Consider the following 14,452-nt stretch of genomic DNA (forward strand, 5'->3'; position numbering starts at 1 on the left):
GGGTTACAATATATTAACATGAAACTTGCAACCCTCTTCCTTGTTTCTCAATCAAGACCATACACAAGAGAAACTATGAAGTTCTTTTTTTTGAAATAGGTAAGCTGGGGTTAGGCGGACCCCGACCAGATATATTACGAAAGATCAATAAAGATACTACAAGAAAACAGAAAATCAAGCCCCTCGCACATCAGAAGAAGGGCAAACAAACTATCAAAAGGGAGCCAAAGGCCACCCAACAAAACGGCAAAGACAAACAAAGGAGAACAACCTAACCGCTTCAGCAAAATGAAAACAACAGCCACAACACTGCCAAAATTCGAACAGCTACCACATAAACAAACAGCACCAGAGCTAACAGCAGACCCAAAAACACCAGCACCAAAAGCAGACCCCAATTCATGATCAACCTCCCGGAATGAGCCCACGAAATGGGGACCTTATTCCAGTAGAGGGGATCGGGGAGATAGAAGCAGCTGACTTTCCCTTTTTATTCTTCTTGCTCTGAACTAAATTCCAAGGACCTTCAGACGATGGGGACGATAAAGAGAGAGAAAGGTCCGGAGGCTTGGTCTGCTTTGTAGATGTCTCGGGGATATCAGAGCCAATGACTGAGAATTTATTTCTAGATAAGGCACTATTGGTAGAAGGGGTTTCAGGATGATCCAAGCTGATCCTATTATGAGCAATTGGAGAATCAGAACTTAGCTGAACAGCTTTATCACTATCCTTAGTGATTGGCCTCCATTCCTTTCTGGATTGAACAGGAAACGAGATGGGCTGAGAGAGAAGGGGAGGAGGCATTTGGTTCTTAGGGCATCCTTCAGAAGAATGACTAAAATCAAGACAGGTTTTGCAAGGTTTGGGCTTCCATTCATATTCTACAACCTGAGTTTCATCTCCAGTAGGGGTTTGGATGTGGACAACATCAGGAAGGGGGCTTTCGGCAGTTATTTCGACACAAACTCTAGCAAATTGTAATCGTGAGGCCTCAGCAGTGTGAGAATCCATGTATAAAGGTTTGCCAATGATGCTAGATAGCTTTCCAATACCTGTAGGAGTCCAGAATTTCAGGTGCAATGCAGGGAATTTAATCCAAATTGGGATAGTTGAAAGTTTCAGCTTCTCCAAAGAACAGCCTGGAAACCATTTCTGCAGGATGAGAGCACGACCCCCAAAGGTGGTGGGGTATTCCATGACTTTAATGCAGTCCTCTTCCAGGTTGAACTTGAACAAGAAAAAGCTATTAGGGAGAGCAATTAGATCAAAGTCCCCTTTCAGCTGCCAGATTCTCAATAAGTGATTTTTAAGAGCAGTGAAGTAGGGCCTCCGACCAAGAAAATAACCCAGAAGACAGTTTTCCCATTTAGACTTTGTTTCAATAAAATCACCCTCCTTGAAAGCTGCCTTTATTATGCCATCTTCAGTAGTTACCGGGTTGAAAAAAGGGACAGAAGTATCAACTGCTTTGGTTCGACTCTTTCCAAACACTTCCTTCCATTTGCCCTCTGAAAAGGTAGCGGGGATTGAGGAGATGGAAGGAGCTGGTCTGGAAGAAATGAAACAGGGAGCAGAATCCATGGATCCATTAGCTCGAGCAGGGAGAGATCCAGAAGGATTATGGGAGCTGCTGGGAGGACAGTTGGCCAGCATCTGACAGGAGCCAATTGGACCAGCAATTTGATTGATAGAGGGGGATGGGAGACGAAAGGTACAAGGGGTAGGGCCACCTGGGAGAGGCCAGCAGTCGCTACACTTGAGATCAGGGGGAGAAGCTTTTTTCTCAAGAAGAGGACTAGAAAGGAGCGGTTCAGAAGGAGACCCCAATACCGAGGCATTTATCCTCATAGTATTAGCAAATCCCATCTGAATCTCTACACCTTTTCCATCAGAATGGTTTTCATGTCCAGCAGTTTCACTCAGAGAGCAGGGGTTGCCAAGAGAGGACTCAGCTTCACAAGGTTGGACTTCCGAAGAGAAGGACGGATCCGATTCAGATAAGAGTAATGCTTCCTTCTGAGATTGCAACTTTGAGTTGAGAAGGGAGTATATATCTTCTTCACCCTCAATATGGATTTGAGGTTGGGCCTTTGGTTTTCTTCTCCCATTCTTTCTCTTTTTGGACAATGAAGAAGCTTTCGAAGTAGGAGAGCTGAGCTCCTTTTCTATAAGCTTAAGATATCTCATCTTCTCTGGAACTGATAGCCGAATGCTATTAAAGCCTTCATCATCACGGAGAGCGCGGAGGTCCAGCAAAGTCTTATTCGGATTAGGAATCAGGTCGATCTTGTGCTTGACCAGATCAGAGAAAGAAAGAGGTTCGATCTCGGAATCGCTTGCAGCAGAATTTTTGATAGCATTGATGCCAGGAGACCAGAAGTTTAGACGCCCAAATGGATGGGGAGGAATATCCTCATCAGAGCCATCATGAGAAGAGTCAAGGCCCTCCATTTGACCTTAAGAAAAACAGAGGCGCAAATCTCTCTCACTCTCCAAAATGGACGACCTCCCTCCACCGAATCTGAAGGAGCTGAAGAAGAAGAGGTAGAGGATACAGATGAGAAGAACATCCCTCTCCCTGCAAAACTATCCTTGTACGAGAATCCTTTTGTAGATGGCGACCAGATTTAATGTCGTGAGGTCCACCTGGCCGGGTGCATAGTTACTTGTATGCTGTGACTATCGCCCAGCATACGAACTATGTCCGTTTTACACACAAGGTGTCCAGGTGTTGAGATACTAATGGTGCGGTGGCACTAGAAGGCGGGTATAGCCCTCATGGCTCCTACTTATAGTATCTCTCCGAGAGTAACCTGTATTGAGTGATTCCTGAATGACCGTCGGCAATCCGTGGTGCAATCGGCTGAGATATCTCCTCCTTTCCTCAATTCTTCTGTCTCTGCAATTCTCTTCCTCGGACCTCTCTCTCTCTACGAAATTCTCTTATTTTTTTTGCAGAAGAGTTTCTTCTTCGCAGCTATGCCTGGTCTAGTTTCCATCAAGACCCCTCCAGACGCGCCACCGATTCAAATTCTCGTCCCAAACGACAATCCCCAGATCCAGAATCCAGAAGACGATTCAGAGAGCCGAAACCCAAAAACAAGATCCCCAATCCCTAAGAGAACCCATTTCCCCTCCCCCTCCACTTCCTGCACCAAACCCTCTCCAAACTCGAGTTCCGGCAAGAAAAGCCAAAACTCGACGAATCGGCGCTCGATAACCCCGATCTCGGTCCCTTCCTCTTGAAACTTGCTCGCGATACCCTAGCTGTGGGTGAAAACCCTAACACCAGACGTATCCTCGGAGAAACCGATGAGATCTTGCTGTGGTGATGGTGGAGAGGTCAGATTCCGGGCCGGAATTAATGCCGAATGGTAAGGTTGAGAGATCAGTGGAGAAGGGGATTTCCGATGGAGGTTTGGGGGAAATGGTGGAGCTCCGAAAAGGAGATGGGTGGTTGAATCTGGGTTAGAAATGGCTGGAATCCATGAAACCTGCTAGGCTAGGGTTTAAGGAGCCAACTTCACGACTACAAATTTGGAAGGTCAATGGTATGTTTACAGCAGTGGCTAAAAAGAAAAAGAAGAAGAAACAAAGATTTGGGTGAGGCCACTTCCAAAATAACAACTGAGAATGTTCATATCATAACCCTAAACTTCGCGCTGCGAACTGATATTAGGAGCGGTTTTGTTTTAAGTTAATAAGAGTGTGTATGGAGGGCTCCACTTACGTTGTTGTATTTAAGGGATGAAGCTGAATAGTCGAACATGATATTGCGGAGCGATAAATCGACCCTCATATATCTTAAATCGACCCCGTATGTGTCTTTCTCTCTCCCCACTCTCTCTCTCTCTCTAACCCAGAGGAGAGAGAAAGAGAAATAGGGGGTGGATTTAAGATATTTGGGGGTGGATTTATCACTGCCCATGATACTTAGGGCTTTTGTTTTGACTTGGACAAGAGTGACAGTGATGTTTGTTCCATTCTCCTTCGTCCACCCCCATGCCCAAGAATTAAGGCTGATCCTTACTCTTACTAGGGTTCTTTCAAGGGTTGATTCCTTGGGTGTTTCCAGTGTGGATTTGTTGGGGATTCAATCCTTATATTTCTGTTTCAAAGTTAGCACAAAGTGTAGCAGATTTAAGCCGTTAATACAAGTGTGGTATTTGAACTATTCATTTGAGAGCTATTCCATCTGATTTCAGATGTCTATTTTGTCTCATTTACAGTTCCTTAGTATTTCATTTAGGCTATTCATACTCCATTTACATGCTTGTTCTTCTTTTGGTTTTGGTTGCACCATTAGAGGCAAGACTTGGTGCAACGAAAGTTTATACTCTTTTTTATCACGAAACCTTAGCGTAACTCAACATGCAACTAAAGCTGAGTCCAAGGCATGCAAAATGAATGAATTACCTCCAACAATTCACCTTCACACTCAAGCACAAGGTCGGGGCCAAAACAAAGTTGCCGGTGCATTAAGCCGAAGGTACACCCTATTGAATGTTTTGCAAGTACAACTTCTTTGGTTTGAGTTGTTGACTAATCCTGAATTATTGTTCACTAGACTGCATTGGGTACTTGAGGCATGAACAAGAGACCCTTGAAATTTCGGAAGAAAAGTGTTAGCTTGATGGTAATATCAAACCACTAGTCCTTGGGTTGTCTAATCTGGTTGGGTTGAAATTGTCTCTCAAATTAGTATTTCCCCCTTCTTATGCCCATTCTAAACATCCAGCTCACACCTTCTTGTTTTGGATTGAAAGCCTACCTAGATGTGAGCCTAACCATAGTTACCGGATTCACCATCCGCCGTCCGATCCTCGATCCAGGGTCGCACGATCCAAAATGTGGTTCACTAATGACCCGCGGGAGAGAAAGAGAGAGAGATGGAGAGAGCTACAAATTTTATATATTTTGGGTTGAATTGGAACTAGAGTTTTATTTTGAAAAAAATATGTCGGGCATACATGAGGTTTTTTTATTTTTTTATTAAATGGATGTAGTATGGACTATGGAAGGATATTCATAAATTCCAACGGAAACTTTCTTTTTAAAAAAATATGTATGAAATACACGAGGTTTTTATATTTTGTGTATTAAATGTGTGTAGTGTGTACTACGGAATGACATTCTTGTAAAAATATATGAAAAAATATATATATACCCTCATCGTACCGCGTACCGGACTACCATCGTACCCCGTACCCGTTCCCGTACTGCGTACCGGAACGAACTGCGTTCCAGGTAACCTTGAGCCTAACTATTGTTTACTAAATCCCTTGTAAAGAACCAAAGACTTGAGGTTGACCAGAACTCTCTGCTCATTGATTGTCAGTTCATGTGTTTATTGGTAAACATGACTAATCCTTAGTCTCCATCAGCTTCTAAAGATTAATGACCCGAAGTTTACCGAACCCAGGAGTTTCACACCTCTAGTCATAAGCGAATCGACTCCATGTAACACGACAGTTTTGAACTTAGAAGCACGAAGCGGGGGCGGGAGCGGGGGCGGGGAAGCGTGGGTTCTAGAAGAGTCTCAGTTTGGGAGCACCATGGGAGCGTGTATGTAATATTTTCTGTATATATCTTTCAAAATTCAAGCACATAAAAAAATAATAGTTTCTAACCATTTTCATATGTATCTTTCAAAATTTAAGTACATCTCAAAGCTAATTTCTAACCATCTTCATTTGTGTGCACTCGTTCCTCGTGCCTTCTGAATATGCACAAGCCTTTGTGCTTTCTTCAACGAATTACTTTGAAGAGTTTGAGGAGTTTGATATAAGGAAGTTGTTGATCGTGGGACTTATAGAGTAATAGAAGCAGGCTGTGAGCGTCATTAGAGCAGTTCCTATCTCTCTGGGGTCACGCTCCCTGGAAGCTCCTTCCTAAGGAGGTGGAATCGAGATTCCGAGGTGGGAACAGCACCTCGAGAGGAGGTTCCAGCTCCTTCTAAGGTTCAGAACTGTCTCGGTTACCTGCTGATATATCCACTGCCTCTTCTCCTTGGGTTCAGCATACTTTCCATACACAAGCAGATTGCACAACTACTAGTGATGTGTTGATCATTAACCTCTCAATGGCCATGAATTGTTTTTGACCTTGACACCAGTGAGCAGATGCTCATTCAACTTTGGAGCTCTTCAATTCTTGTGGTTTTCAAAGGGATTCAGTGATTTCCAACAGCAACTGATCTTTGGGAGTCCCAATAAGCTCAACTTCGTAAGGAGGAATACTTTAACAAACCACTCCCTCAAATCCAACTGCCGGGACTGTTCGGTAATACATTGTTGTCGTCAAATTTGGGCGGCGACTGCTCATATTGTAGCTGAAGTTTCTAGTGGAGTGCAATGCCATCAGTTCGAAGCAAGATTTTGAGTTCAATTAGTGATAGAAACTCTCCACCCTACATCACCTTCCCCTTCTTTTTCAGAATTTCTGATCTCAGTGACAGAAGGGCAGTCACCAATGAGTTCGTGCTTGGGTAACCCGTGTTTCTTCCTCTCAAGTTGTATACTATAGGAACGTTTGCATTCTCCTATTGCTCTCTTGCTTGCCACTTTTGCTTGTGAATTCTATAAGGACTTTCGACCGCTTCTACCGAATTTTGGCCGAAATTTCAGGATTTCAGCTAAATTTCAGTGAGGACCGAAATTACAGCCTAAACCGAAATTTAAAACCTTGTTGCTAAATACCCAACCCGAATTGTCTTCGGGTTCATTTTTCCATACCTGAACCCAACCCGAATTGTGTGAGGTTATACCCAACCCAGTGAAAACTCGGGTTGAACCCGTCGGGTTCGGGTTGCACCCGACCCAAGTTGCACCCTAATATAATTTTTGAACCTGCGATCTCAGTGTTGAGAAACAAAGCCTCAACATTGAACTACAAGCCCAACCCCATCTAATATAAACTTCGATTAAGCTTGGATCAAACCTGCAACCTCAATGTTGAGAAGCAATTAAACCAACCCCATCTAATATAAATTTCGATTAAGCTTGGATCAAACCTGCAACCTCAATGTTGAGAAGCAATTAAACCAACCCCATCTAATATAAATTTCGATTAAGCTTGGATCAAACCTGCCACCTCAATGTTGAGAAGCAATTAAACCAACCCCATCTAATATAAATTTCGATAGTAGAACACTTCGAAAATGGAACTGTGTCATGGTAAATAAATACTCTATCTCTTAAGTATTGAACTTTTTTACAACTATCAGCGCAACAAACACACCGTAATTGTCGCAACGAAAGCCCCCCTTCGTGATCGGATATGACAAAGGGCAAGGACTCTCTCTGGCCAGACAATACAACGTCGGAGAACCGAACAGTTGTTCAATTGGAAAACCGAACCATAGTATACTTTAGATTTTTTTGGTCCAGTTTTTGGTCACCATATAGCAATTAGATTCCAGTCCGCACCAATCAGGTCTTGCTGCCAAAAATACTAGTTATCATAAGAAAATGGAAAATGATATCAGCACAACCATTTTTTAATAAGGGAAATGTTGTCAGCACTACCATATTTTGATGATCGCACTCCTTACTTTATAAAAAAGTACGGTAAGGTCCGCACCATAGGATGATCCAAACCGTCCATTAGATGGGCCAGACCTTAAATAGCTTGTGCCCCGAAAATCATTTCCCTATATTGATCCTAACCATCTGATCTATATAGGGATTGAATATTAGAGGGTTGATCCTAACCAGCTATAGATCGGAGGGTTAGGATAAACCTATGGAAATCATTTTTGGGGCACAACCTATTTAGGCTATGGCCCATCTAATGGACAGTTTGGATCATCCTATGGTGCGGGCCTTACCGTACTTTTTAATAAAGTGAGGAGCGAAGATCATCAAAATATGTTAATGCGGATTACATTTGCCTTCAATAATTGCACAAACCCAGCTTGTCTTTTCTTTTGTAATTGGCTGGTGATAGCTTTCTGGGAACTGTAATAACCATTGACAGCTCTTTAAATAATAAAAGATAAGATGGTTTAGCGCAAATATCAAAAAAGGTTGTGTTGATATCATTTGCGAAAAATTATTTGGGGAAATGATAAATGCGCCCTTTTTCATTACCTGGGACACCCAGCTAGACTATATCTATGACTGCAAAGGAGCTAATGTACTTCACATTTGAAGGAATGAAGTGATATGATTGCCACGTACAATGCAGCTAGGTGTCCCAAGCGATGAAAAGGGGTGCAATTATCCTTTCCCATTATTTACAACATTTGGGTATTTTGGTGATTTGATCTAGACCTCTTTCTTGTCTTCTTGTACACGTACCCGGATCAAGATGCATACGATGGGTCAGAAATGGTAGTGGCTAATAAAACTTTCAATAGCAACATATTGCCCCGGGTACTTACGCATACTTTCATTGAGATATGATATGATATCGATATCTGAAGAACTACCAAAATGGAGCAAAGGTATTATTCGGTGGAAGAAATAACGGAAAAAAGACTACATCTTCTCGTTTCCAGAGATTATTTCCACCAGAGTAGCGATATTCTTTGTAGAAGTACCTTCTTTGCTAAATGCACTGATAACAACTTCTTTAATTCCTCCAAATTTCTCTCTCATTTTTCTCCCTTCTTCCTTAGACAAGACCAGATCCAACACCCCCACTACTCCCTCCTTCGTCAACACCCCGCCTTCCACCCCCACCCCAATCTCCCACACGTGCGAAATCATCCGTGCGTTCAATCTCTGATCACCAAGGATTGGACGGCTGATCATGGGGACCCCACACATGATGCTCTCAATCACAGAGTTCCACCCACAGTGAGTTATGAAGGCCCCCACCGCCACGTGTCCAAGAACCCTCGTTTGTGGGGCCCATGTCACAACAAGTCCTCTCTCCTTTGTTCTCTCCACAAAACCAATGGGCAGATGTGTCAACATGCGCTCCCTCATCGATAAAATGAAGGGCGCGCCGCTAGCTTCTAGCCCTTCAGCTAGAGCCGCCAGCTCAGCTGGCGGTGGCGACATAATCGAGCCGAAGCTGATGTATGCCGTAGAAGCAGTGTTCTGGCGGTCGAGCCATGCAATGCAGCCGTGTGGGTCCGGCTCGGAAGGAAGTGGGGCCGCTAGTGCTAACGGTCCCACTGGAAGGCACTTGTGGAACTTGGTATTGAGATCGTCTAAGACATTGCGTTCCAGCCCATCGACGGTGTTGAAAGCCACAGCAGTAGCACGTGGCGCTTGCTCGCCCATCCGATGGAGGAGGAGGGAGAAGGGGGAGTCTAACTTCCCGAAGACGATTCCTTCGGGTAGATCTCTGACTCGGAGCTGAGATAGTCCCGGAATGAAATCAAGTGGCTCGTCTTGTTTTGCAGGAATTACTGGAGTTGGAAAGCAGAGAACGTGAGTATGTTAGGAAACTTGTGGAGTGATGATTGAGAGATTATATGATGAATGGGCATATACACGATTCATAATGGGAGTACCACCCTTGATATTTGATCCAACACCAGCTTCTAAAATTTTTTGATGCTGTTGGATCAAATATCAAGGATGGGATGATGAGTACGAGTTTTTAAGCCCACTCATCGTATATTTTCACTATTTCTGAGGGCAGAAAAATGTTTGTTAGGAATTTTCTTTCTTTCCACTATTTCCATGTGTAATCAAACGATGGAAAAGCAAGAAATTTCAGAAAAGTTTTACCTTTTAAAACTTTTCCAGAGAATTGATGGAATCCAAAGCATATACTGAAACGCTTCAGCGCATAATAATCAGAGATAATCAAAGATTATTACCTAAATGCCTAATATGTAAAAGGGATTGTAGGGCGCCCTTGCAGAAATGCGCCCCCTGGTTTCAACTTCACAAAATGTACCATGTGTCTAACAAAATTTTAACTTTTGATTTATTTTCCTAAACTTAAAAGGGTTGGATTACGTCATTTGTGAGGTTGTGGCAATAAACCATTTGTTAGGTTTGTCCTCCTAACAAATTAAGAAGGATAAAGAAATAAAACATCAGAGGAAAGCAAAGAACGTGTTGAGGTATAACTGATTTACTAGGCCCTGTTTCTTTTAGATTATGACAACCGATTGTGAGTACCAAACCGATTATCGGACTCAAATTTAACCGTAATTTTGATTTTTGAGTTCAATAATAGGCTTGGCACTCACAATCAGTTGTAATGGTCATAAACGAACAGTGCCTTAAGCTTTTGGAATAATCAGTTGTTTCGGCAAGTCATGGGATCAAAACCCCACAGCTCCTTAAATATTAACAATTCGCATGTATGGCCTACCCAACCGAGGGGCCACATGTGCAACGTGTACGGGCCAACCCAAAAAAGAGGAGCCAAGCCTACAAGAGCAGGAGAGAGGGAGGTGGGGTGTTGAAGTATAAAATGATTAAATAACACCAACTCTAACATATCAAGGGCCTGTTTGTTTTAGATTATGACAACCGATTGTGGAGTCACCAACCGACTTTTGGACTCAAATTAAGTGCAATTTTCCGTCCAATAATCGGTCAGGGACTCCACAATCAGTTGTCATAATCTAAAACAAATGGGCTATGGTTTGAAAATTACAGTCTGGAGCAGTTCCTATTGTGCGCCGGATGTGCTCGGTGTAAAAATGAGGGGACAAGCTACAAGCCCCAGCGGTCCAAAGCGAGACCCAAGGCACGCCTTTCTCCTCCGCCATGAAGCCCGCGAACCATAAAAACGAATCGCTCAGAATGCAAGTAATCTCCTTCTCCTTCGCCACCCTCTCCAAACCCTCGCGGAAATTCCCCGGCGTCGCATTTAAGAACACCTCGATCGCCTCCTGCGGTCTTCCCTGAAACACGTAGCCCTCCGGCACCCCGTCCGATATATCATAGAGCCTCACATTTTCTAGCGTTGTTTTATCCGCCGCGACGATCGGAGCTAGAGAGGCGTTGGATTCGGCCGTGCTAAAGAAGGAGAAGTGGATGCCGGGAGCGGATCCGGCGAGCTTTCGGACGAGGGAGAGGAGAGGGGCGGCGTGGCTGCCGAAGGGGAAGGCGAAGACGGCGACATGGGGTGTCTTTAACATTTTTGGGGGGGCGGGGATGGGTAGGCGGATTCTTAAAGAGAGGAAAAAGGAGACAGGTTTAGGAAGGTAAGATTGTAAGAAGGGCATGGGGTTAATATATATGAAAAGGCTGAGGGGAGGTTTGATTGGGGTTGAGACTTTTGACACCTGAATGGTCGTTGGTTGCTACTTGCCATGTGACTCTCGCGCTGAACCATAATTTAACGGTTGAGGTGCAATAGACCCTCTTACGATGTGACGTGTCCATTGTCAAACCACGCAAATACGCAATGGAAAAGAAGCTCTGGCTCTGGGGCGTTAAAAGCGAATTTATTATTCGACTACAGGCACACTCGCTATCGATACTGTCAGATGAGATAAAGTTCTATTAAATGGAGAAATTATACGGTGGCCGCCCGTAAGTCCCACTTACTACGTGCCCTTGATTTTTTATCCAACAGCACCCTCTTAAAAAGTGGGCGGATGTTGGATCAAATATCAAGGGTGGAACTGCACGGGCTTAACCGATGCACATGGTTCACGGGTGATTGAGTGTATCCATGTGAATTAGTCCTGCCCTAAATGGAGTAGGGATTGAAATCTCGGGCTACGGACCAGGCACGGCACGAGTAGATCATGGGTCGTGCTGGCACGGCACGAAGAAGCTGGGGTTGGGCATGGCACCGCCCACGGCCAACAGCCACCTGAGTCATGCTCAGCCATGCGGCTCACTTTTTTCATAAATTTTTGGGAAAAGTTATATTCACGCCCCTATTTCTTACTCAGGACAACCTTTTCCAGAGTAAATGAGTATGCCACCTGACGTGCCACCGCAACATACCGTGCTGTGCTGTTTTGTGCTGTCGTGCCAGTATTCCAAGCCAGGCACAGCTCACGTCTTCGTGCCGTGCCAGCACAGCCCACATAGTGTAGAAATTAGTGCGGTGTCGGCACGGCCCACGTCATACCAGGCCGGCACGACACGTTTCATCTTGAATAAAAACTCCTCTTCTATGATGCGTGAACGTAAAGTCCTGTATTTTTCATATAATTCAGTAGTTGAGATCAACCATTCATTTGATTGGCCAGAATGTTAATAGGTCATCGGCCATAAATCATCTCCACAAGATGATCCAACCCTCCGCACTATGAATGAGCCTTTCGTTTTAAGATTACAAAATTAGGACATGATGAAGACAAAAACTATCAAACATGTGCGGTTTGGAACAAGACCCTTATTCTTAAACTTTAATTGTTGTCATCTTACTTGTAGCCTACTTTTAAGGTACCAAATCATGTTATTTTGACTACATTTTGGTATCATTAGAAGGCTTTTCGAGCCAAAGATCACACGATTTGGGTGTGATTTGAGAAAGTTATAATCGATTTATGGACATAGTACAAGCCTATAACGGGTATGGGTGCAACTTGGGTCGTGTTGGGGCCAACTCAAACCCAACCTGAGAAACCATTTACTCAACCGGAACCCAACCTGACCCGACCCAACCTGAGTTTTCATGCTTTAAATGTACAAATTAAAAAGTGAAAAAATGATAAAAATGTTGAGTTTCACTCAGGTTGGTTTGCCCGAGCCCTCAACCAGAACCCGACCCGAACTCAACCTAGGTTGGGAAAACTCAACCCGAACCTGAACTCGACCGAAAATATTCCCGACCCGACCTGACATTTTTTCAGGTCGAATGCAACGGGTTCGGGTTGAACCCGACCAAGTTGCACCCCTAATAACTAGATTTCTATTTTAAGGTTATTTTAGGTAAGGACTTTAGATAGATGGATGGGATTAATTGCTTATGTCTTGAGTTGCTATTTAAAGTTTCTTTTTTCTTATAAATAGATATCAACAAAGCATTGTAATAAACTTCACTGAATTATTGAATGAAAATTGGCCTTTAAGCTTTCAGATTCTTTGAGAACTTTTGAGTTGCTAGGATTATCCCCTACAAGAGTATTTTCTAGTTTTGCTTTTAGATACTCGACTCCGTTGGGGTCAAAGTAAATATCATCCCCTCCGATGATAATCGAAGTGCCCGTTTTATTGTTTGTTTTATGTATTTTGCCTCTGCTGTCACACAACAAAGTATTTCCAGGTTTTTGGACTGTATCAGTTAGTATTAAAGCCCATTTTCTCTTCTCTCATTCTTTTTCGAGTGTAGGACTAAATATCTCTACAAAGCTCAAGAAGAAATTGAATGAAATTCAAATTGGATTTGAAATTAAGGCTTAAAAATTCACTAGTGTGCCACAAAAGGACAAATGACCACAAGTTGTAATTTGAAATTGCAAGTGGCTTTTTTCTTTAAATTGATAAAAGAAGCACAAGCTATATGTTCTTTCCCAACTCAACTAAGCCTTTGTCCCAAACTAGTTGGGGTCGGCTATCTGTTCTTTGGGTTGCAAAATTTTCTGAAAAAGTTTGGACAGGGAAAATATTCCTAAATTTTCTTACTCTTCTATACACAAACAAAGATGACTTGAACCAACCCTATCCCATGATTACTTAGTGGGAGATTCAATTTATGATAATATCTCTAAATTAACCATAATCATAGCATTTCCCTCAAAATTGTAAAAAGAAGAAATATTTTTGAGGCCGTTAGAAATGTTTTTCTTGCTATCCAAACCGGGCCTTAAGAAAAGTCAACATCTATAATATCCAGTCCGTTCGATAGGAGTGTTAGGACCATCCCATAGAGATGATTTACATGTTATTATGTGAAGATGATCTATGAGGCACGGCCAATTTCTGTGGCCCATAAAATCAATGATCATCCTAGGGAGTAAGTCTCGTGTCCTTTTCGAAAATAATGGACTTCACGTGCACACATTGTATAACAGTACCGGGCCCGGCCCAAGCCCGAGCCAACTAACACTCATGTACAACTGACAATGAAGTTGTAATTGCTCATACTGTAGGAAGCCTTGAGAAAATTAAGAGCACCAAAAGATTTTTTGGATTGTAGCCCTTAACGATGGACCTCGCACGAAGACAATTTCTGCTGTGCCCCTGGCACATTTGTATGGATCAGATTTTTGGTGAAGAACCTATTTTCTCAGCATTGGGACTTCTTTAATTAAGCCTTTAGCCTTGACCAGGTTGACCATGTGGTTTCTTCCCATTAGGTCTCTATTGCATTTACATTTGTACAGTAACTGTGGTCCATGATCATTGGAAGTTTGTGGGCCCCACTAAAGTAGAAAAGATTAAAAAATGCCATCTCCAACAACTTAAGCTTTTGAAGTAATTGGTTGTCTCACATGGTATCGGAGCAATTGTTGTGGGTTTGAAACTCTTTGATATTAAAATCCACATGTAACGGCCAACTCAAAAGAAAAGCCACATGTGCGGAGGAACGTCATCTCCAAACGCTTAAGCTTTTGGAGTAATTGGATGTTTCA

At 43.1% G+C, this 14,452-nt stretch overlaps 1 protein-coding gene across 1 annotated transcript; it reads right to left on the reverse strand.

Annotated features, from left to right (window-relative positions):
• Nucleotides 1–8,322: 8,322 nt before the first annotated feature.
• LOC143849611 (anthocyanidin 3-O-glucosyltransferase 7-like) lies at nt 8,323–11,146 on the reverse strand. The gene is made up of 2 exons (XM_077358692.1): nt 10,570–11,146; nt 8,323–9,361 (listed from the first exon to the last, which is right to left on the reverse strand). Exons 1-2 carry the CDS (start codon nt 11,141–11,143, stop codon nt 8,481–8,483), a joined length of 1,455 nt encoding a protein of 484 aa, XP_077214807.1. The 5' UTR covers nt 11,144–11,146; the 3' UTR covers nt 8,323–8,480.
• Nucleotides 11,147–14,452: the final 3,306 nt, after the last annotated feature.

This window comes from Tasmannia lanceolata, unplaced genomic scaffold (genome assembly GCF_043159265.1).
Source record: "Tasmannia lanceolata isolate RefF3 unplaced genomic scaffold, GAP_Taslan_0.1 ptg000018l, whole genome shotgun sequence".
Lineage (NCBI taxonomy): Eukaryota > Viridiplantae > Streptophyta > Magnoliopsida > Canellales > Winteraceae > Tasmannia > Tasmannia lanceolata.